General features: G+C 51.1%; 1 protein-coding gene and 1 non-coding gene across 6 annotated transcripts in view; both read left to right on the forward strand.

Annotated features, from left to right (window-relative positions):
• The window catches only part of ATG13 (autophagy related 13), a 40518-nt gene extending 19478 nt beyond the window's left edge, over positions 1–21040 (forward strand). For 2 of the 5 annotated variants that reach the window (XM_038765401.1, XM_038765405.1), the window contains 14 exons: positions 733–779; positions 1990–2130; positions 3988–4028; positions 5357–5453; positions 5821–5919; positions 7064–7157; positions 12539–12637; positions 13411–13521; positions 13945–14084; positions 14468–14582; positions 15581–15658; positions 15931–16047; positions 16717–16845; positions 18915–19345. In XM_038765401.1, the coding sequence (XP_038621329.1) occupies positions 733–779; positions 1990–2130; positions 3988–4028; positions 5357–5453; positions 5821–5919; positions 7064–7157; positions 12539–12637; positions 13411–13521; positions 13945–14084; positions 14468–14582; positions 15581–15658; positions 15931–16047; positions 16717–16845; positions 18915–18992 (1386 nt within the window). In that variant the 3' untranslated portion in view covers positions 18993–19345. Of the gene's footprint in view, positions 1–732; positions 780–1989; positions 2131–3987; positions 4029–5356; positions 5454–5820; positions 5920–7063; positions 7158–12538; positions 12638–13410; positions 13522–13944; positions 14085–14467; positions 14583–15580; positions 15659–15930; positions 16048–16716; positions 16846–18914 lie in introns of all 5 variants that reach the window. The other 3 variants (XM_038765402.1, XM_038765403.1, XM_038765404.1) reach the window with 3 other exon arrangements.
• Positions 6198–6335, forward strand: LOC119944302. Its single transcript, XR_005455795.1, has one exon. It is a non-coding gene; the product is annotated as a small nucleolar RNA SNORA7 (small nucleolar RNA).
• Positions 21041–21903: the final 863 nt, after the last annotated feature.

A 21903-nucleotide genomic window follows, 5' to 3' on the forward strand; every position in this document is an offset into this window, starting at 1 on the left:
CCTAAACAAAAGAAAGCCTCCCCCTCTGCCATGTTGGCGGGTGAAATCAGTTAACATATTAATCCAACCACTTCAGATGGTAGAGCCATTTCCTTAAGGACCCAAAGTTCAACTCCTGTTGGATGAAGGTCTCAAGGTCACTCTGCATCATTTCTGTCTCGATTGGTGGCGCAGACCCAAGTGAGTACCTAGCAGGTGGTCATGATGCCAGCCGTTGGGAAACAGCCCTGGTTAAAACCGAGAGCGGAGCGAGAAGAAAGTGAACGTAAGCTTCATCGCTATTTCTCTTTCTGCTTTACCAGTTCAGCTGAGCCGAGCTCACTCCCAAATGGGAGAGAAAAGAGCTCCTTTCCTGAGTGACTTGTCGGTTCACGTCACTGCCCTAACTTTCTGGCAGACGGCCTCAGCGCTTACCGAGAAATGAATGTGGTTACAAGATTTGGCAATTGAGCCTCCTTGCCTTATTTCTCTCCACCGAGTGGGCCGGGACTATTCTGTGTTTTCATGGAGGGTCTAAGCAAGTTAGCTAAAGAGCACCTGAAATAGTATTGGAAAGTTGGTGTAGACAGGGCCTCAGGGCTGCCCCTCTCACTCTCCAGTGTGTTCTTTATGCTTCACCTCATTCTGCTTATGACTATGGAAACCTAACCAGTATCACTCCTGGGAAGCAGTAGGGCAGGGTTCTAGAGGTGCCTTGAGCAGTGACCGTTGTTCTCAATCTCTTATCCGCAGGGAGATTCCATGGAGCTAGAAATTTGGTGTCTAGAAATGAATGAAAAGTAAGTATGCGTTCCGGCTGGAGAATTCCTGGGAGTCCCTGGGGAGCGGGGTGAGGGCAGGGGAACGTACTAGGGTCAGGTCTAGGAGCTTAAGGGAATTGCGGAAAGAGCCGCCGCCGGCTCGGAGCATCAGAGGCAGGATTTTTTGACCAGTGGTTCGCACCAGCAGGCCCTGGCTCCAGCGTGCTAAAGTGTCTGGCATCCAGCCTGGGTGGAGCTGTGACCTTCACAGGGAGTACCAGTCCAGAGGGACTGGAGAGAACTCAGGGAAGGTAGAGAAAGAGAAAACAAAAGAGACTGTTTTGCTTTCCCAGAGAACAGATAGTTCTGCTATTAAAGCCCTGGGGCGCTCTATGAACCATTTCCTCCGTCCACTTGCTCTTGTGTGGCCCAAGTTCAGTACGTCTTTCGCTTGCCCTGCCTCGAAGGCCCTTGTAAAGGGGGTTTTCGTAAAGGCGGCTGAGCCAGACTTCTGCCTTCCTTTTTTTCCCCTTCTTTTGAAAGCATTTTAAAGAAAAAGATGCCCAGAATATAGAGTACAGTACGTCCTGCATCAGAATTCCAGTCGCACTATGGAAGGTGGTGTTCTCCTTTTTTCTCCAGGAATCTGGCACGAGGCATTTTGAGGTGAATGACTTTTGCCCTCCACATTCCCTCAGGGTACAAGCAGTACCTCCTCCTCTCCAGGAGAACGTAGTTTGATTTAAAGTTGGATTCGGTTCTCCGAACTGGACTGTTGAACTTGGCGTGCAGTGCCATTACAGTTTTCATCTCCGGGTTTCTAGCAGGAACTGCTTCAGGCTCGGAAAAACCTTGTGTTGAGTCTGGTCTCTTGGTTCTAAGGTGCCTGTGTTGAGTGTCGGGAAAGAACAATGTACAGAACAGCGGTAGACTGTCTTGCCTGCTTGCACTCCCAGCTAATGATTGAGAAGCAGCTGGGATTACTCCTGTTGGAGTTCAGAACATGTTTAGTGAATATGGTGTTATCTAGTCCCAGTATTTGGTAACCTTTCCACCTGGCAAGAGCTGATGGTATATCCTCAGCTGCGAAGCTCTCTTTTGGTGTGGGGGCCATGAACGTTACTGCCTATCAGTTTACTTAATTACTAGGCCTGGTCCCAAAGCAAATGCGAGCCAATCCCACCGCCTACTCTTCCAGTTTTCCAGTTAATGTATAAGTACCTGCTTAGGGCTTCTGTTTGCCCCACAGGTGTGACAAAGAGATCAAAGTTTCCTACACCGTGTACAACAGGCTGTCCCTGTTGCTGAAATCTTTGCTGGCTATAACCCGAGTGACCCCAGCCTACAGACTGTCCAGGAAACAGGGCCACGAGTATGTCATACTCTACAGGTAACTAGAGTCGGTATTGGACGCAGTCATCTCCGCAACCTGCTTCCTGGCTATTTCTCTGTGGCTTTTCCTCCGTCCCATCCTCCGCTGAGTCCATGACAGCGAATAAGCCTCATTTCTGTGACAACAAAGGGACAGGATATGGGGTTTTTAATACTCAGTGAATGACTGTATGAAGCATCACTTTAGCAATAAGTTTGTCTAGTTAATACATACCTCAGGTCTCACTAGGGGGGAAAAAATAGGGATTACTGATTTATGTCGTCATTCCCCCCCACCACACACACACAGACACACACGGGCGTGAAAGAAGTCCAAGTTCTGCAGTCAGTTCTGCTTCAACCACGACATTCACCACCCATGGAAAGTTGAGGTTTATAAAAAATATCAGCATGTGAATGGAAAGTTCTTGCTCATTCCCCATTGGTCTGAGTCCCTCGATTTTTATACTTGCCCTCACTGTACAAATGAGCCGATGGCTTTAAGCCATGCTTCTGGTGAGCTGAAAGCAAAGTTTTAAGTGGGTGGCACTCCTTTGCTCCATTATAGAACAGTACAACTCAAGCAATAGTATTGATCGGTCACCTACTGTACTAAGTGCTTGAGAGAGTACAGTAGAGTGTTTCTTGAGGCCAGGAATCTAACAAATATCATTGATTGATGGATTAAATAGACACGATCCCTGCCCTCAAGGAGATTTCAATCTAGCAGGGAAAGCGAACACTTTACAGACAGGTAGAAGGAAAAGGGAATCTGTACATTAGTTTGTATATAATAAGTGCTCAATACATACCACTGATTGGGTGATTAAGTAGACATGATTCCTGCCATCAAAGAGAGTTCAGTCCAACAGGGAAAGCAAACACTAAAATAATTTACAGACAGGTGGAAGAAGGAAAAGGGAATATGTTCATTAGTTCAAACTTGGGTAATTAAGACAGACCCATACTTAAGTGCTACAAGCGGTTGTGAGTATACCAGTACCTGGATGGTTCAGAAATACTGAAGTGGCAGTTGTGGAACTCTACCTTACAGATTAATCAGGAAAGGTCTCCTGGCTGAGGTATGATTTCAGAGGGACTTTAAAGATAGGAAGAGCTATGATCTTTCAGATTTGAAATGGAAGGGAGATCTAGGCAGGAGGAAGGACTTGAACCAAAGTTGGAGGGCAGGTGAAAAGAGGAGACTCAGCAGCAGGTTATCTTGAGAAAAATGGTACCAAGTGGACTTAATGGTAGAAGAGGGTAGATAGGTAAGAGGAAGAGGGCTGATTGAGCACCTGAAAGTCAACAAATGGCCAAGAGGGCAGTTTTCAGATCGTAAGGGAGCAAGGAGCAAGTTGGAAGAGAGGAAGTGAAAGCAATGGGAGGAGGGAATGGAACGATTGCTGGAGGATTCATTTGAAAACCGTTTTTTAGGACAGTGGAGGCATAAGGATCTTGGAAGCCAGAGGGGAAGGAGGCAACAGAGAGGGTGCGGTTGATGATCGTTGTCAGGGAGAGAAGAGTGGGGACAAGTGTTTGTAGCTGAGAAGCAGCGGGATCAGAGACGCAGGTTGAGGGGTAGATGTTTGAAGCCAGGTGGGAGATCTGAAAGTGGCTGGAGAAGGGTGAGGGAGTAGATGTGGTCCTGGAAGATAGTTGGGGAGCCAAGGGGTGACCTTACAGTTATGATTTTATCACAGAGTGGTTGGCAAAGTTGCCAGTGGGCGAGGGAAGGGTTGATGGGGACACTAGGGGCTTCAGAAGGGAGCTGGAGGTCTGGAATAATAGGTTGGGGCAGTGGTGGGGGGTCAGTGTCGATTAGGGACGAGAAGTAAAGATGTGACGTGCCTCTTTTTCCTCCCCTCACCCACAGGATATACTTCGGGGAAGTGCAACTGAGTGGACTGGGAGAAGGTATGGTTCCGTGATGTAAAAAGTACCCACTGAAAATAACAAACGTTTGCCGTGCTCTGCACGTTACTAAATTGGGCCCAATGACTTCCTGGTGGATTTCCATCCCAAGTTAATGCATGAAAGTGCATGTATACACTTAGAAGGGGGAGGGCACCCAGAGTGGTGTCAGAAAGTGCTTTAATCATCTGCTGTTTTGATATTTCAGTTGATGTTGATGGAGCACTTACTGGGCTTGGGACAGTTCAGTAACATGAAAAGACACGATCCCTGTCTTTGAGACACTGACGTTTGTCTTTAGGTGTTCACCAGTGGTTCTGAGATGACTTTGTGGATACTTTGAGGGCAGAAAAGCTGTATTGTGGAGGGTGCTCAGCACTGACTCTTTAGAGGACACTCTTGGGTAACGGCAGCCCTCACTCCCTCTAGACTGGGCTCTCCTTGAGAGCAGGGATCATATCTAACAGCTCTCTACCAACTCTCCCAAGTGCCTCGTACAGTGCTCGACACCCAGTAAGTGCTCAGTAAATACCACTGATGGGTTGATTGCAGTGATACCCCTGAAGGCCAAGGACCATGTCTAATTACCAGCCGTGAATGTTTTTCCCCAGCACTTTGCGCGGTATTCTGTAAACAGGAATTGCTTAATAAATACACCATTGGTGGTGGTGGGGGGGTGTTCATATAACTTTTTTATGGTATTAAGTGCTTACTTTGTGCCAGGCACTGAACTAGACATGGGGTACATACAACATAATCAGGATGGACACAGTCCCTGCCCCGCATAAGACTCACAGTCGTAATCCCCATTTTACAGATGAAGTAACTGAGGCACAGAATGACTTGCTCAAGGTTCCCACTAGGCTAAACTGCTTCTCTCTTTCTCTGTGTCTCTTTCTTTCTCTCTCACTCTCTCTCCATGTATGTGTGTGTGTATATATATATATATATATATGTATGTACATACATATGTATGTATGTAAAAGTATAGTCTAGGGATGAACTAACATTTGTGCAGAAATTCCCTTGTAGGAACTAGTTCTGATGCTGAAGTGTCCTGGCTAAAATCTTATAATTCCACTTTGAAGTCAAGGGTGTACTGTTTCCTTTGCCCAGACTTCAACCCTTTTAAGTCCTAGTTCCAAAGAAAACGAAGCTGGCTACCTACCGTTTTGGTTTTCTTTTTTCCCGGGCTTCCGGGTCCTAAGCTCAGTGGATGTTATAAGGATAGTGAGTCGTCATCAAAAGGTATGATGGACAAGGAATGAAAGAAATTTTGACTGCTTTTTTTTTTTTGAAGGAAGAGGATATCATCTTTTCTGTCGTTCCAGGCTTCCAGACAGTTCGTGTTGGGACAGTGGGCACTCCCGTGGGAACCATCACTCTGTCTTGTGCCTATAGAATTAACCTGGCCTTCATGTCCACCAGGTGAGGAGGTCGGCTGGTAGCTCAAAAGGACTCTTTCAAGCAGACACCACTGGACACTGCTCCCCCCGCAACACCCCTTCCCTGCACCCCAGAAATTGAACCTATAGCTCAACCGCGCTGCTCCTCCAGTAAACATCCAGACTACGATATGCATTTTGGAATGAGAAGGAGAGAGCCCGGAGGGAAAATCTTGGTGATCCAGAGCTAGTTGAGCTGGACCTCAAGTCAGTGGGTTTTTCCTTTTGGAGTTGCGGGGTTTAGGGCTCCCCCGTCCCTGACAGGTATCAGGGGAGGGGCTGTTTGGGAACGGCAGGTGGGTCGTAGCAGACAGTCTGACGAATAATACAATTTGCTTCTCACGATGCAGGCAGTTTGAGAGGACTCCACCTATCATGGGGATTATCATTGATCACTTTGTGGACCACCCCTATCCCAGCTCCTCGCCCATGCATCCTTGCAACTACAGGTGAGGAAACGTGCAGGGTGTCACCTCAGACTGCGGCTGGGCAATAGCATCCTGCTGGTGGCTTGGGCTAGAAGGGCTCCTCCCCACCCACCCCCAGCTTGCGGAGAAGGGCAGGGACCGTTTGGTGACGGGCATATTGGAAGTGAAGCAGAGGAGTCTGGCAAAGCTGCCATCCATTATCCTGGTATGTGTTAAGCTAGATGGGAACAGAGTTCTTTGGGAGTAACCATGCTCCTGGGGGTGATGCTCTGGTTTGCTTAATAGCAAGTTACCCTGGTCCCCTCTCAGGATGGCACCTGGAGAGTTTCCAATACTCCACCAGTCTCGGCTACAGGAGGGAGAGTCAAGCAGAGGCCTACCCATTCCATCCCTAGCTTGGCCAGTGGCTAGCAAGTGGAAGGCAATCTGCTACCCGCCAAAACTCACCTGGGCTGGGCAGCAGCGGCGTGGAAGAGAGTAGAGGGCGAGGACTCAGATTTACTGCATGGAAGGAAGAAGGAAGTGGTAAACCACTTCCGTGTTTTTACCAAGAAAACACTATGGATATACTACCAGGATGTTGGCAGGTGGAGGTGGGGCATTCGGGGAGAGATGTGTCTGTGGAGTCGCTACAGGTCGGAGATGACTCGACAGCATAAGACAAGACAAGTTACTGTGGGGGTCGGCAGTCTGGTGGTGCTCCTTCGGACTCTAGTTGGACTAAAATGGGTCCTGCTTCACAAACAAGCCAAACCTGGGAAATGCAAGTTTCTCTCGAACTTGACCTACGGGCCGCACCAGGGAGTTGCAGAGTTCAGATTCTAGGAATATTTGCAGTGAGAGTTCCTCACAAAGACCCAAACATTTGGAGACTGGGAGGGATAAATGTGAAGTTAGTTCAGAAGAAAGCCAAGGACGCACCTCTGAACCACTGCTCTCCCCTTCCTCCTCCTTGGAAATCTTAACTTCGCGTCTCTTGATAGACTACTAACTCTAGCAAGGACATCCCCAGCCGCGTGTGGGTATCTCTTGCCATCTCAGCTCAGATCCCTCCCCCTCTCTTCGGATAAGGTAGCCATGGCTTTTGACTTTCCGTTGCACCCCACCCACCTTCCTGAAATTGACCGCAACTATTATGAAATTACATCTCTTTTCCCACCTGTAGAGCAGTTGGTGAGGAGACTGGAGTAACGTACCCATCTGTGGAAGATTCTCAAGAAGTGTGCACCACCTCTTTCTCCACCTCCCCTCCATCTCAGGTAGGAAGAGATGGGCCCTGGGGCCCCCGAAGGGACTGCAGAATGGTGTGGCTCAGTGGAAAGAGCCCGGCCTTGGGAGTCAGAGGCCATGGGTTCTAATCCCAGCTTTGCCACTTGAGAGCTGTGTGACTTTAGGCAAGTCACTTAACTTCTCTGTGCCTCAGTTACCTCATCTGTAAAATGGTGATTAAGACTGTGAGCCCCATGTGGGCCAACCTTATTACCTTGTATCCTCCCCAGTGCTTAGAACAGTGCTTGGCACATAATAAGTGCTTAACAAATGCCATTATCATCATTATTATTATTGTTGTTGTTATTATTATTATTATTATTATTATTATTGTTATTATTATTATCTGCGACTGGTCCGAAAAAGTGATCACTCATGTCACAAAAAAAAAGAAAGACAAGCTAAACAATCTTGCTTCTTGCCCTGCAGGAGGGACTACAATTTCCAACCTGTGGCCAGTCCCAAAATGGGAAAATACTGAGTGTGCACAGGCTTACGATGTAATCCTTTTTCTTTTTCTTTTTTTTTTAATACCCCTTTCGGGGCTGAGAATCCTCCTAGCTGTAATGCTAGTTTTTCCCCAGAAAACCTCTGTTGCAGCCCTCTTGAGTGATAATTGGTTTGGATGAATTTGTAGTCGTATTTGGGGGTGGGTGAGTGATTGTGTGATACAGAGCCCAGCACGATCCAGAAACCCGCGCTTATCCCCACGGCTGACTGGCTGGGGCACTGTTTTGGGGGGCTTCTGCAGGCAGTTTGGGGAAGAGAGCAGTCTTGCGTGGGCCACATCATTCCCGAAAAGTAAGTTCTGGGCCCTCCAGCGTGGCCTTGGTTCCCTTTCAGTTTGGCTCCCAAACCACCTCCCTGGGATACCACGTAAACAGTGACAGAACCAGGAGATCCTCCCCAGCCAGCTGGATGGGGTCTGACTGACCTCCCTGAGCTGACTCACCATGGGACCTCTGGTTCCAGAGGCCCTGGACAGGACTCGAGTGGGTGGGTGGGGACCAGGGGCGAGATGAGGTGTAAAAGTGAAGCAGCATGGCTCCGTGGGAAGAGCCCGGGCTTTGGAGTCAGAGGTCATGGGTTCAAATCCCGGCTCCGCCACTTGTCAGCTGTGTGACTTTGGGCAAGGCACTTAACTTCTCTGGGCCTCAGTTCCCTCATCTGTAAAATGGGGATTAAGACTGTGAGCCCCCAGTGGGACAACCTGATCACCTTGTAAACTCCCCAGTGCTTAGAACAGTGCTTTGCACTTAGTAAGCGCTTAATAAATGCCATTATTATTATTATTATTATAAGCCTGAACCTACCTATGCATCCCTCTCTGAACATCGTTAATCCTCTTCAAGCGGAATCAAATGAAGCCTCTCTTCCTGTATTCCATCCACTCGGAAGTGAAGAGTTTCAGTAATCTCATCGACTAGACTAGTGGTTCCCAAACCGTGCCTGCCAAGGACCCACTATTATGATCTGACTCTAAACTGCTGAGCCCACTTTCAATTTCCTACTTGTCGAGGGCCAGTTTTACCTCTATGGTATCTGTAGGTTTCTGCATTTATCCTTCTTTCCCCTTCACCTTCCCCCTGGAAATAATTCCCGACTCCTCCTGCTTTCCCTCCAGACTCTTCCCTCCTGAACATCCCCACAAAGCTTCAGTCACTCACTCTGTCAGCTTGTTCTGACCTGGATGGACGGGTGTCAGGAATGGGCGGATCAAATCCCTTCTTAGGAAATGCTGGTGGGCCACCTGTTGCTCAGAGCTGAGGAGTCATGGTGAGGCGGGGAAGGAGAGAGGGGACCGTGAACATCCGTGGGCTGAGAATTACAATCAGATGTGTCCAAAATTCGCAGCCTGTCAGGCACAGACTGAGACACGGGGCTTATTTCTGGTCCACGGGGACCATTTCTCCTTCAGAGTGGCCGGGCCAGACTCTTAGAAGTTAAGACATTTTTCCTCGGCCCAGAAATGGCCAGTGAATTGCTAGTCTGACTCAATTGTGAGCATCCTTGGCTCAGACTCTGGGAAATTCCGGCACATAGTGGACCCAGGCAGTTTTCAAGACTGGAGCAACTGGATGTTTCCCCTCTGAGTTGTGGGTGTTACGGTGAAGCTTGTGCAGAGCATCGTTCTTTTCATTAAGCCTTAATGGGTTGTAGATTAAGAGGCTCCTCCACACTTCGGGGCCTCTGTTTGAAGGGAGCCTAGGCTCCTTTGGTCTGGGGACCTTTTCTGGTAAAGAAGATGATATAAAATACTTAACGGGGTCCAGTGGGGGAAAAAAAACCTGGCTGCACTGAATCAAACGTCTGGTGCTCTCTCAACTTGGGACAATAAAAATCTGCCCCAAGATGTTGTCGGTTAAACCTAAGGATTGTCCACATTTCCCCAAAACATACCAATAAAGATCAAAGCTTTCTGGCAGCCGTGACCCAGCTCCGCACCCTCGCCTCCCTCTTCCGTCCTGTTTTTTTTTTTCCCCACTGCCCAACCAGGTGGCAAAGGCTACACCAGTTGCGAGAGACGGTCGCCCATTGCTTCGCTCTCTCTTGCGGTTGCCGCTTCCTTCCCAGGCTCTCCCACCTGAGAGGTAGCACCTGGGATGGGAGAGCGCTGGGCTCCCCGCTTCCCCACCGCCCCTTGGGTAGCCCACATTCCCCCAGAAGCAGATGTCCCTTAAGGGGTGGCAGGTGTGACCATGGCTGGGCTGCACCTTGGGCCCCGTTCTGGCCGTTTTCAGGATGCCCCAGGTATCAGGTAGAGCCAGGTTTCCCCTGACAACGTGAGTGTGGCCTGCCCGGGGCCACTTAATCCACTGCTGTCCAGAGCCTCTGAGCTCAGCATCCAGTCCAAAGGTTCCCCCTGCCCCAAAACAGCATGAGCAGCTACTGGGCGATCAGCAGCTTTCCAGACCTTTGTTCTCATGAATACTGGAGGGACTTCAGCTGCAGCTCAACTAGCATTTTGCTGGGGGTTTCCTCTTCTAGCTCCTCTGATGGCTGGGATAGAGGCCTGTGACCTGGGTGTCTTGACCGTAACAATTTTGTAAGCAGAATGAGGGCAGGCAGACCTGTTCTGACCCAAACGGCACTTTGGTAATAGCTAGTGTCAGTGCCAACGGAGTCGCTGAGAGAATTCTCCATTTTACCTCTGGCTCTGCCATTATGACTCTGGGCAGGTAATTTAGAGACCCTGCCTCTATTTTCCCCCCGGTGAAACAAACGGACCTTTGAAGTAGTCATTTGAATAGTAGTAGTAGAATACTTACTTCTAGACTGTAAGCCCGCTGTTGGGTAGGGACTGTCTCTATGTGTTGCCGACTTGTACTTCCCAAGCGCTTAGTACAGTGCTCTGCACACAGTAAGTGCTCAATAAATACGATTGATTGATTACTTTGGGTAGAGAACCAGAGTAGGTCAAAGATAATCAGGGTGGACACAGTTCCTGTCCTATTATGGGGCTCAAAGTCCCATAATAAAGTCCCATAGTCCCATGATAAAGAAGGAAGAAGTCGGGTTGAATTTCCATTTTACAGATGAGAAAACAGAGACCCAGAGAAGTTAAGTGACTTGCCCAAGGTCATACAACAGGCAGGGGACAAAGCCGGGATTAGAACCCAAATCTTCAGATTCCCAGGCCCATGCTGTCTCCACTAGGCCACGTTGCCTCCCTGCGGTTAAGTTGTGGGTTCTAATCCCAGCTCCGCCACTTAGCAGCTGTGTGACTTTGGGCAAGTCACTTAACTTCTCTGCGCCTCATCTGTAAAAAGGGGGATTAAGACTGTGAGCCCCACGTGGGACAACCCGATTACCTTGCATCAACCCCAGCGCTTAGAACAGTGCTTGGCACATAGTAAGCGCTTAACAAAGACCATCATCTTTATTATCGGTGCTTAGAACAGTGCTCAGCACTTAGAACAGTGCTCGGCACATAGTAAGTGCTTAACAAAGACCATCATCTTTATTATCGGCGCTTAGAACAGTGCTCAGCGCTTAGAACAGTGCTCGGCACGTAGTGCTTAACAAATACCATCATTATTAAACACTGGGGAAATAATAGGTGGGAATTAGACATGGTCTTTGTCCCTCTGGGGGCTCATAATAGTGATTTGCTCCAAAATTATTAGAGGTTTCAAAACCATCAAGGTGGATTGATTCTCCCTCAAACGCCCAGACCCTGAAAATGCTTAACTTCTCTGAATGTCGGTTTCCTCATTTGTAAAATGGGGACTAAATAGCTGCCCCCCGCTTAGACTGTGAACCCCATTAATCAATCAATGAATTGGAGGTATTTATTGAGAGTTTAATGTGCAGAGCACTGGCTAAGCGCTCCCCCTTCTAGACTGAGCCCACTGTTGGGTAGGGACTATCTCCATATGTTGCCAACTTGTACTTCCCAAGCGCTTAGTACAGTGCTCTGCACACAGTAAGCGCTCAATAAATACAATTGATTGATTGGGAGAGTACAATGCGACAGAGTTGGTAGGTAGATCCCCTGCCCCATGTGGGACAGGGCCTGGATCTGCTCTGATTGTATCGTGCCTACCCCTGCGCTGAGCACGGTGTTCGGTATCTAGTAAGCGCTGAGCGAATACCACAATTGCTCTTATTGTAGGTGACTGTGGTTGTGGGCTACCTTGGAAATATGTTCAACTCCTCCATCAGGTTTTCACCAGTCAGCACAGGCCACCATAAACCAGGCTGTGCCAGAGGCATCCCAAGCCTGGTGCATCAGAGCCCAGTTTTCGAATAAAGGCAGGTGTAGGAATTTGGCTTTCACCCATGCAACCCTGTATCTTGTCAGGACCCACCATTCACTGTGGTCCTAGTTCTCACCATCCTTTAGATCCTCTCAGAAAAAACCCAGGCTCCGTCCCCCGTCCCCGCTCTTGATTTTTCTGGTAAACACAGACAAAGAGGAGCCTTCCAATTTCTTGTTTGGGGTCAGGTTGACCCACCACTGTCGGTTGGAAAGAGGAGGGTTTCCTTTGGCACCATTTTTTTCCAGAAATGTCAACCAACATTGCCTCCCCCTCCATCTCTCCTGTTCCCCTCTTAATTTTAGACTGTGAGCCCACTGTTGGGTAGGGACTGTCTCTATATGTTGCCAATTTGTACTTCCCAAGCGCTTAGTACAGTGCTCTGCACATAGTAAGCGCTCAATAAATACCATTGATTGATTGATTGATTAATTGCCTTTCTGCCACCTTAACTACTTGGTCTGCAAACTCCCCTCCCCTTAGGCCCAGCTCCTCCAGGTTTTTACTTTTCTCAAGCCCCCTTTCTTGTTTTCTTTCCTTTTTTTCTTTCGTCCTTTCTTGTTGTGTGCATGTGTGTGTGTGTGTGTGTCTGGCTGGGTCTATGTGCACAGTGTGTGTTTACTGTCACCCAGGCACACTTTCAGACCCCTTCTCCTCTGGTGACGGACACATTGAGGGTCCCCATGGCAGGATTGGCCTTTTCACACCAAGTGAGTTCAAAGTGGGAAGAAAGGGGATGGCCACGAGGCCCCTTTTAAAAAAAAAAATGCACCAAAGGTGAAAGTTACTGTCAGTGAAAGGAGCTCTTCCCAGAGGGCACTTCTTGGGGATTCTGGGCTGGGGGGCCCTGGACTCCAAATGACTCTGCCCAGGAAGCTCCAGGACCCAAAATAGAATCTTTGTTTTGCTCCTCCTCTTTCCATTGATGGAAAAGAACATGGTTATTTATATCTTGTTTTCAAATAAACGTCCAGAGCTCCCTTCTTTCTTTTTTAATCGAAATCAAAGTCCTCTGGGGCCCGTGAGTCATCGAAGACGAGGCTGAAATCAAAGCCCATCTTCTCCAACGGGACCTGTGGTCAGTCGAGAAAACAGAATGACTTTAAAAATCGTGGTTTATTTTTGCTGTAAATTCCATCCAGGCCCAAGCCCAGAGTTCCCACAGATCACCAGGGGCTTGAGATAGAAGCATCCAGCTGAGCTCCTGGTGGGCAGAAAAAGCCGGGCATTTCCTCCAAGCCCTGGAAGGAAAGTGGAGATCCTCTCCAAAACGCTGGCCCGGCTCTCCCATTTCAGGGGTCGCCCAGTGAAGTAGCCAAGTCTCAAACTCCTTGTCATTTGCTTGGCTCTCCCTGAGGCCTGGTGTGGGACATTCCCTAGTTTGACCTTTTCCAGTGATTCTGATCATTCACACCGTAGCCTTCCCCTCATTTTCCTCCCTCTCCTCTTTCCACTCTCCTGTCTTTTCTCTCCTTTTCCTTAGCTCTCAAGCTCTCGCCTTTCCTATCAGCCTGCTGCTCTCGGAGTTGGATCGGCTGATCTGGCTTATCCTTTAGTGTTTGCTGCCGGGTTGAATGCTGCACACCCTCACCAGGTATTCCTAAAGATGGGAAGGAGCCCCGGGGCTTCGGTGGCGGCCGCCTCGTGGCAGGCAGGGGAGGGGGCCGCGTGGGGAGGCTGGAAGACTCGGCCGCGTAAATTCGGGGTTCCCGGTGTCTGTGAAGTGTGGAAGACCCAAACCTCTGGCCAGGGGAGCTGAGAAATGTCCTGGTGGAGTCCTCTGAGCTCTCGGATGAAGATCTAGGTCACAGGTGCTTAGAAAGAAAGACTTGGTAAGCGGGTTTTCCTCTCTTGGCTCTCACTCGGGGGACGCGGCCTTCTCCCGCCAGGCCAGAGACTGAATGAAGCTTGGCTGGCCGGTCGTGGCCCCGGGCTGCTGATGCTGGTAAGGAAGTGGCTCTGCGGCCTGATGTACCACCCCCCCGCTAACCCGGTCTTTCTCTCTCCCTCGCCGGAGTTGGTGGTGCCCGGAAAGGATGGTGGGGTGCCCCCGGCCCCCAGCCAGCCTGCCCACGGTGCCCAGGCTGACCAGGAGAGGATGACAACCTGCACCCCTTCAGACGGTGCCCACTACGCTGCGGTCACTCCTTCCAGCAGGTGAGTTGTGGGCTCCCAGGGCCGGGCCCTTGCCAGCTGGGTACCATCCCCGCCTTCTACTTTTCAGCCTCGGCTGTGGTTCCTACCACGAGACAGCCCTTGCCCTCAGAGGGCTTGTAGTCTTAACAGGAGAGCCAAGCAGACATGAGTTGAATACATACCCTCTGCTGGACCGTAAGCTCCCTGAGGGTAGGAAGCACTTTTAACAATTGTACTCTCCCCTGTGCTTAGTACAGAGTTCCTGCACCCAGCGCCTGCCCAGTAAGCCCTAGTGCCCCTCAGAGACCCTCTGCTAAGTTAAAAAGAGTCATTAGGCGGGAGCGGGGTTGTGCCGTTGACTGAGATCGAGCTCCTGACTCTGCCTTCCTGCCTGCCTTTCCCAGCGAGGACACAGAAACCGTCTCGAACAGCAGCGAAGGCCGGGCCTCCCCCCATGATGTCCTGGAGGCCATCTTTGTCCGGAAAGTGGGGGCTTTTGTCAACAAACCCATCAACCAGGTGATTCCTCCCCCCCTCCGTGCTCTCCGGGAGGGTTAAGGGGCTCCAGGTGGCTCCCTCTGAATCCATATGAGCCTGTGGTGGGACAGGGGCTGTGTCTGATATGATTGTATCATCTCTCTACCCCAGCGCGTACCACGGGGCTTGGCACTGGGGCAGCACTTACCAAATTCTTCGGTTATTATCGGTTCAGAGGGGAGAGGAGCCGGCTGGGTGATGCTCTCTACCAGGCTTATGAGCTCAGCCAGCGAGGGCCGCTGAGTTCTAAGCGAATGTCACAGTCCAGGCAGAGTTGAGCGTCCATGGGTCCAGCTGAAGACACAGTTGAGACCCCCCCCCCAGGACCACACCCCGATGTTCAAAATGGAGCTTTTCTTGTTGGGCTGCTTCTCTCTGAGAGCGGCTCAACCTTTGGCAAATAGGGGCAGCCCAGACTTCTAATTCCTAGTGAGGGGGCATTTGGGGAAAGTTGTGTGGCTTAACAGAAAGTGTCTGGGCCTGGGATTTAAGGGACCAGGGTTTTAATCTGCAATGTGACCTTGAGCAAGACATTTCACTTCTCTGTGCCTTAGTTTCCTCATCTGTACAATGGGGATTTCATTCATTCATTCATTCATTCAATCGTATTTGAGCGCTTACTGTGTGCAGAGCACTGTACTAAGTGCTTGGGAAGTACAAGTTGGCAACATGTCCTATTCCCTCTATTTTCACTGTGAGCCCTATGTGGGAGAAGGACTGTGTTCAACTTGAATGTCTTGTATCTACCCCAGTGCTTGGAACAGTGCTTGGCACCAAGTAAGCACTTAATGATATCAAGCGCTTAGTACAGTGCTCAAGCGCTTAGTACAGTGCTCTGCACACAGTAAGGGCTCAATACGATTGAATGAATGAATAGCATAGGTACTATTACTGTGATTTGCTGGCTTGCCCATTGAAGGCGACCCGGCAGGGTGCTCAGTAACAGCTGACCCTGAAACTTTGGCTTTTTTTCCACCCAGGTGACCGTGGCCAGTTTGGATATCCCGTTTGCCATGTTTGCTCCGAAGAGCTTGGAGTTGGAGGACACTGACCCCATGGTGAGCCCAAGCTGATGAAAGCATATTCCTTTGGGTGGAGAGAAGGCTTAGCCCAGCCCGAGCTCTTCCCCCGTGCTTCAGGGAAGCATCACTGGGCCTCCCAGCTATGGGTACGGAATGGTCTCCCCTCCCGTCCTAGATCTCAAGGGACTGTCCCCTTCCCCTCCCCAAATGCTAAAGTTAGCCTGGACCCACTGGGTCCTGGAAGAGGGTCGGGACATGACCCCCTCTCTCTTTCCCTCCTTCCCTCCACACTGTGGTTTCTCGGGCAGGTGAACCCTCCCGATTCCCCGGGCACGGACTCTCCTCTCCAGGGCAGCTTGCACTCAGAGGGCTCCAGCGGCGGGAGCAGCGGCAACGCTCACGACGACTTTGTCATGGTCGATTTTGTAAGTTCACCTCCCCCGCCCTTCCCCCGTCTGCCTCCTCTTAGAGTGCCCACCTTGGGGCTTGAGGTCCTTTACGCACGATGAAACGGGAGCGGGACCTGGCGGAAAAGTGGATCTTCCTTCCTCTCCGCCACTGCCCCCAGGATGAGACCAGAGTTCAAGGGCTGACGTCGACACGGGGCCCAGGGCGGAAAGTGGTGCTGGGTTAGGCTGTTCGGAGAGACACTGAAGCATCCTAGAGGCTCACTTGGATGGAGGAGGAGATGGAATCCGGGCTAGTTTGGGGCAGGGAGATTTGCCGTGATGGCCGGCCGACTAGTATCGGGCTGGGGCTTGGAGGTGAAGGTGATCCACAGCGAAGAACTCTTCGTTACCACGGTTAACCAGGCTGGGCACTACTGGCAGTGTGTTGCTTTCTTCTGGCCAGGGGAGAAGGACGTTTGACGGAAGTAGAAGCAACAGGGCAGGTGAGGCAGGAGAAAGTGGAGTACAGGAGAGTGGATTTCTGTAAAGTTGAGAAACCAGAAAGCGGAGCGGGGGTGGTACTGGCCTTTTATCCAAGGCTCCTCCGTTTATCTTTGGGCACCCTTCCTTTAGCTCTGTGCCGTGGTTATAGAGGCTAACCTCACTCTTGCTTGCCCTCGCCCTCTCCCTCTCTCATTTGTGAAGAAGCCGGCCTTTTCGAAAGATGACATTCTCCCAATGGACCTAGGAACTTTCTACCGGGAGTTTCAGAACCCCCCTCAGCTGAGCAGCCTCTCCATCGACATCGGCGCTCAATCCATGGCCGAGGATCTGGTACGCACTGTCCACTCCCTCTCTGCTCCCCCTCCGCTCCCCAGCCACACCTCAGGAACGGTTTGCAGCTTATTGATTTTTCTCCAGGTTTCTGGGTTCCAAGAGGAAGAGAAAGGCGAGCCACGTATTTGACAACTGGCATGTCAGGCACTTGACATTTGCCTAATGCAGTGCCATCGTTCACTCATTTGCCTGAGTATAATTCCTGTTTCCCTCTGACCGGCCGCAGAATTTCTCTTCCCTGAGCCAGTTGCAGGGTTCTGGCTTTCTCCCTTTCTTTAGGATGGCATCCAACTCCCTGCCAGGGAAACCAGACCCAAAAGAGTGTGTGTATCCTGAGCCAGTGGAGTTCCAGCTGGCCCTTAAGGGATTTGATTCTTTTGTGTGCTGCTTCTGGCCCCTGGCAAGATTTCCCAGTAATCCACCCTTTTGTCACTTCCATTCTCTCGGATCAGATGAAAGGTGCCTTCTGAGCCTTTGCTACATCCCCAGTATGGCCCTAAGCTCTTTACCAACTCTGTTGTACCCTCCCAAGTGCTTAGTTCAGTGCTCTGCACATAAGTAAGCGCTTAATACCCGGCACTGATTGATGGATTGATTTAGACGCCACAAACTCCAGCCTGCAGGAGAAGTAGGCCAGCTCGCGCTAGCGTGAGGCCACAGCCATCTAAAAGGGTCAACGAGGCCTGAGGAGGAATCACTCATTCATTCAATCGTATTTATTGAGCGCTTACTGTGTGCAGAGCACTGTACTAAGCGCTTGGGAAGTACAAGTTGGCAACATTTATAGAGACGGTCCCCACCCGAATCCCTGCCAGACCAGCGGCCTGCCTGCCTCGGCTGCTCGGGGACCGTGGACTCAGGTGGGAATGGTTTCGGGGGGGTTACGGTTTGTCTTGGGAGAAGCTTTCCCAGGGACCCACCGACATGCCAGGTGGCTTTAACTTCACTTTATACCAAAGCCAGGCGTGGGGGCCGGGAAAAGGAAACCGTCCTTGGCCCTTGGCTCCAGTCACCAGGGAGTAGTGCCGTGGGAGTCATCGCAGCCAGCCAGCACTGCCAAGCAGGTGCGGAGGGGAATCCCTCGTGGGCAGGGATCCTGTCTACCAATCCTGTTGTTTTGTACCCTCCCAAGCTCCTAGCCCAGAGCTCTGCACCTAGTAAGCGCTTAGTAAATACTACCGATTGATTTCCAGTCTTTAAAGATCTCCAGTCAGGGGATTCCACAGCCTCTCAGGCCCTGGGAGGAAGTCCCCCTCTCACAACTCACTTCATCCCCTAAAGGGGCAAAATGAAACTCCCCAATCTTAGAGGACAAGAGTAAAACAGCAGGACAGCCCCCTTTCTAATAACGCTCAATGAACTTGAGCTAACCTGCCTTCCTATAAGGGTCCACGAAAGGTGGCAGGAAGGATATCGTTTCACATTTCCTTCACGTGCTTTGATCAGCCTTTCCTCCCCCCGACACCGCCTAACGTGCCGCTTGTCCATTTATTTCGGCCCCACTCCCAGGCCCATCATCATCAATCGTATTTATTGAGCACTTAGTATGTGCAGAGCACTGTACTAAGCGCTTGGGAAGTACAAATTGGCAACATATAGAGACAGTCCCTACCCAACAGTGGGCTCACAGTCTAAAAGGCCCATCGTAAACGGCTCTCCCGATGTCCGTCGGAAAGTCTTCCGTTTTGAAGGAAGATTGGCGGCAGAATTTTCCTGTCTCACCAGCGGCCCCAGTCCCACCTCCATCACCCACTGCACTCCGTTGGACTCCTCGTCTCTCTCCGGGGGCCGTAGCTAGAGCGGAATAGCAGAACTAAGGGCTAGGTCAGGTCTCCTCGTGGCCAGAAGTCTTTGAAAGACCCCGGGAGTGCGGTGAGAGGTTCTCTTCTAGACTGTGAGCCCACCGTTGGGTAGGGACCGTCTCTATATGGTGCCAACTTGTACTTCCCAAGCGCTTAATACAGTGCTCTGCACACAGTATGTGCTCAATAAATACGATTGATAGATTGATCTGGCATAGAGCCCCACGCGACTAAGCAGCCCTTCTCTCCCCTCTTCCTTTGCAGGACTCCCTCCCAGAGAAACTGGCCGTGCACGAGAAGAACGTCAAAGAGTTCGACGCTTTCGTGGAGACCTTACAGTAAAGTCAGCCCCCCCGTAGCAGCAGCCCTTCTGTCAGACCCCCCGCCGCCGGACAGAGACCGGCACGCCTGACTCCCCTCTCGCCCTCCCTCTCCCTCCGGGGAGATGGGGCCACCCCCACACCACCCAAGAGGGTGGCGGGGTGACAGGAGGGGGTGGCATTCCTGAAATGCGGTTGTAAATAGAAACTAGGAATCCTGTTTCTCTAGGGTCGGGTCACTAGGCATCTCAGACCAAGGTTCTTTCCTCTCTCTTGGTTTCTCCCCTCCGTGCAACCGTTGCTGCTCTGGTTATAGATAAGAGTAAAACAGTAAATATTTATTGCTTTAAAAGAGATAAGATATTTTAAAAAAGACGTATTTGGCGTTGGATATTTTCACTGGACGGGAGGGGGTGGGGGGTCCTGGGAAGGGCTCGAGGAAGGCCTCCCTGCGTCAGCCAGATGCAGGGGTGGGGCTGGCTTTCGGTGAAGCTGGTGACTGCGCTTTGGCCAATTGGGGATCGGCTTATTTCTGAGTCCCTGGAATGTCCCCTCCCCTTCATCCAGCTGATTTACGAGAGGCTGACAAGATCCAGGTTTTCTTTCCCAGTCCTTTTTACACTAACAGCATGGCGGTGCTGAAAGGCCGGTGGTGGCAGGGAGGGTGGGCTTGAGCAGGCTCAGGGGCATCCCCTTCCCTCCCCTCCCTCCCCTTGAACAATGTGGCAGACCCTCCTCGAGTGTCTGAAGGTACATTCCTATCCTCCACCTGCCTGGGAAAGGGCCTGGACAAACCCCAGGTCCGGAGCTGCAGCTGGAGCTTCCTCTTCCCCTCCCTCGCAGCCCCCATCCCTGTTTCCCTCTGAGTCCGGAGAACAGCATGGCTGGCATGCGGTGGGTTGAAGCCTTCTGGTTTTGCTACTGCTGCTGGAACGGGTTCTGAGGCAGCCACCACAGCCAATCCCACCCAACTGAATTGTACGGTATTTTGCACAGGGTGGACATCGGCTACATTACCCCTCCTCCACCGGCTCCCATCTGTCTCCTCTGCTTCCCCTCCCTCTCTGTAAATCAAAGCCAGGTTTGAGGCCCAGGCCCCACCGGAGCTAGCTGATGCCGTCTCACCTGCCCGTTGGCCGCATGCGACCGCTCCGACAGGTGCCTTACCCTGCTGGGCTCCGTTCCCTGGGTATCGCTCTGTCTTCCCAAAAACCCCCGTTGGGGCTGAGCCTTGTGCTCTGGTTAGCGCCTGCCTGCCTTGCATTGCTGTGCCCGATCTCTGCTGCGGCAGGGACTAAAACAGCCATTCCCAAAGGTGGTGCCTGAGGTGGAGAAGAATGAGTGGATCAGCCAGCCATTTCCCCCCTTTTCCGGCCCTCTTCCGTTCCACAGCTCACCGCGGGAGGCTGGGCCGACTCCAGGCTATCCCAGGAATTCTGGATCTGATCCTGGAGACAATTTAGGTCAGAGGGCTCATGGGGTGCACTTAAGATTCCTCATGGGTGTTTTGGTCCAACTGAAAGGCCTCACCTGCCCCCTAATTACCCTGCTCTCCCAGAGTCTGCCAGCCAAGGTTTGCTAACGCATCTGGAGAATGGGAGGAGTCGGGTGGTGGTGGGGCTGCATTCTCCTGCAATTTCTCCCCAGGATGTCCCCTGCTACAGACATCCTCCCATCCCTCCCCTTTGTCTCCACCCTGAAAGGCTGTGGTATCCACATACCTTTTCTGGTGGACCGCTGCCCACGATGGTTCTCGGGTGCTTCGCCGAGCGCCGGGGCCTCCTCTCCGCCTAGGGCACGACGTCCGAGGCTGGAACTCGTTCGGTTCTGGCCGAGTGTTGAGCTTCGGGCCATCATCCCTGTCAGGGGCCAAGCTGCCAGGGCCGGAGACGGAGCGGGGTCCCCTTCAGTCCCCAAGGAAGGGAGAGATTTGGGCGGGACCAGAAACCGGGACTATCCGTGCTGTGGAGCCAAAACCCAGCCCCTCTCCTGCATTTTGAAAACGTCCTGAGCTGTATTATAAACTGTATTCTCGAAGAATTTCCAATAAAATTTTTCTCTATGCACTAACTTCCTCTCTGCCTTCTCCCCTATCATCATCAATCGTATTTATTGAGCGCTTACTATGTGCAGAGCACTGTACACTCTTTCCGTCTCCCCACCCCCCTATATACTGGAACTGGGTCACCAAGCTGCTGTTACTGCCAAAGCCACACTTTAAAATGATCCCTGAGCGGCAGATTTTGTGGGGAGGGAGGGGTGGCAGGGGGATAATAATAATAATAATGGCATTTATTAAGCGCTTACTGTGTGCAAAGCACTGTTCTAAGCGCTGGGGAGGTTACAGGGGGATCAGGTTGTCCCACAGGGGGCTCACAGTCTTAATCCCCATTTTACAGATGAGGTGACTGAGGCACAGAGAAGTGACTTGCCCAAAGTCACACAGCTGACAAGTGGCGGAGCTGGGATTTGAACCCATGACCTCTGACTCCAAAGCCCGGGCTCTTTCCACTGAGCCACACTGCTTCCCTGAAGATTCCCTGGGGATGAAGAGATCCCTCTCTCTGCCCTTCCCTGGGAATGGTGGATGGAGCGTTAGCTGGGGAAGGCCAAAGGGCTGGGTTGATGATGGTTTAGTGCTTAGAACAGTGCTTGGCACATAGTAAGCGCTTAACAAATACCATCATCATTATTATTACTAGTAATAATAATAAAAATGGTATCTGTTAAATTGTACTGTACCAAGCACAGAGGTGGATACAAGCAAATCGGGTTGGACACACAGGGCTGTCCCAACCCCCATTTTGCAGATGTAATAACTGAGGCCCAGAGACATGAAGTGACTTGCCCAAGGTGACGCAGCCGACGTGGCAGAGTCGGGATCGGAACCAACTTCAGACTCCCGGGCCTGTGCTCGCCGGTACTTCGGTTGC

This window comes from Tachyglossus aculeatus, chromosome 22 (assembly GCF_015852505.1).
Source record: "Tachyglossus aculeatus isolate mTacAcu1 chromosome 22, mTacAcu1.pri, whole genome shotgun sequence".
Lineage (NCBI taxonomy): Eukaryota > Metazoa > Chordata > Mammalia > Monotremata > Tachyglossidae > Tachyglossus > Tachyglossus aculeatus.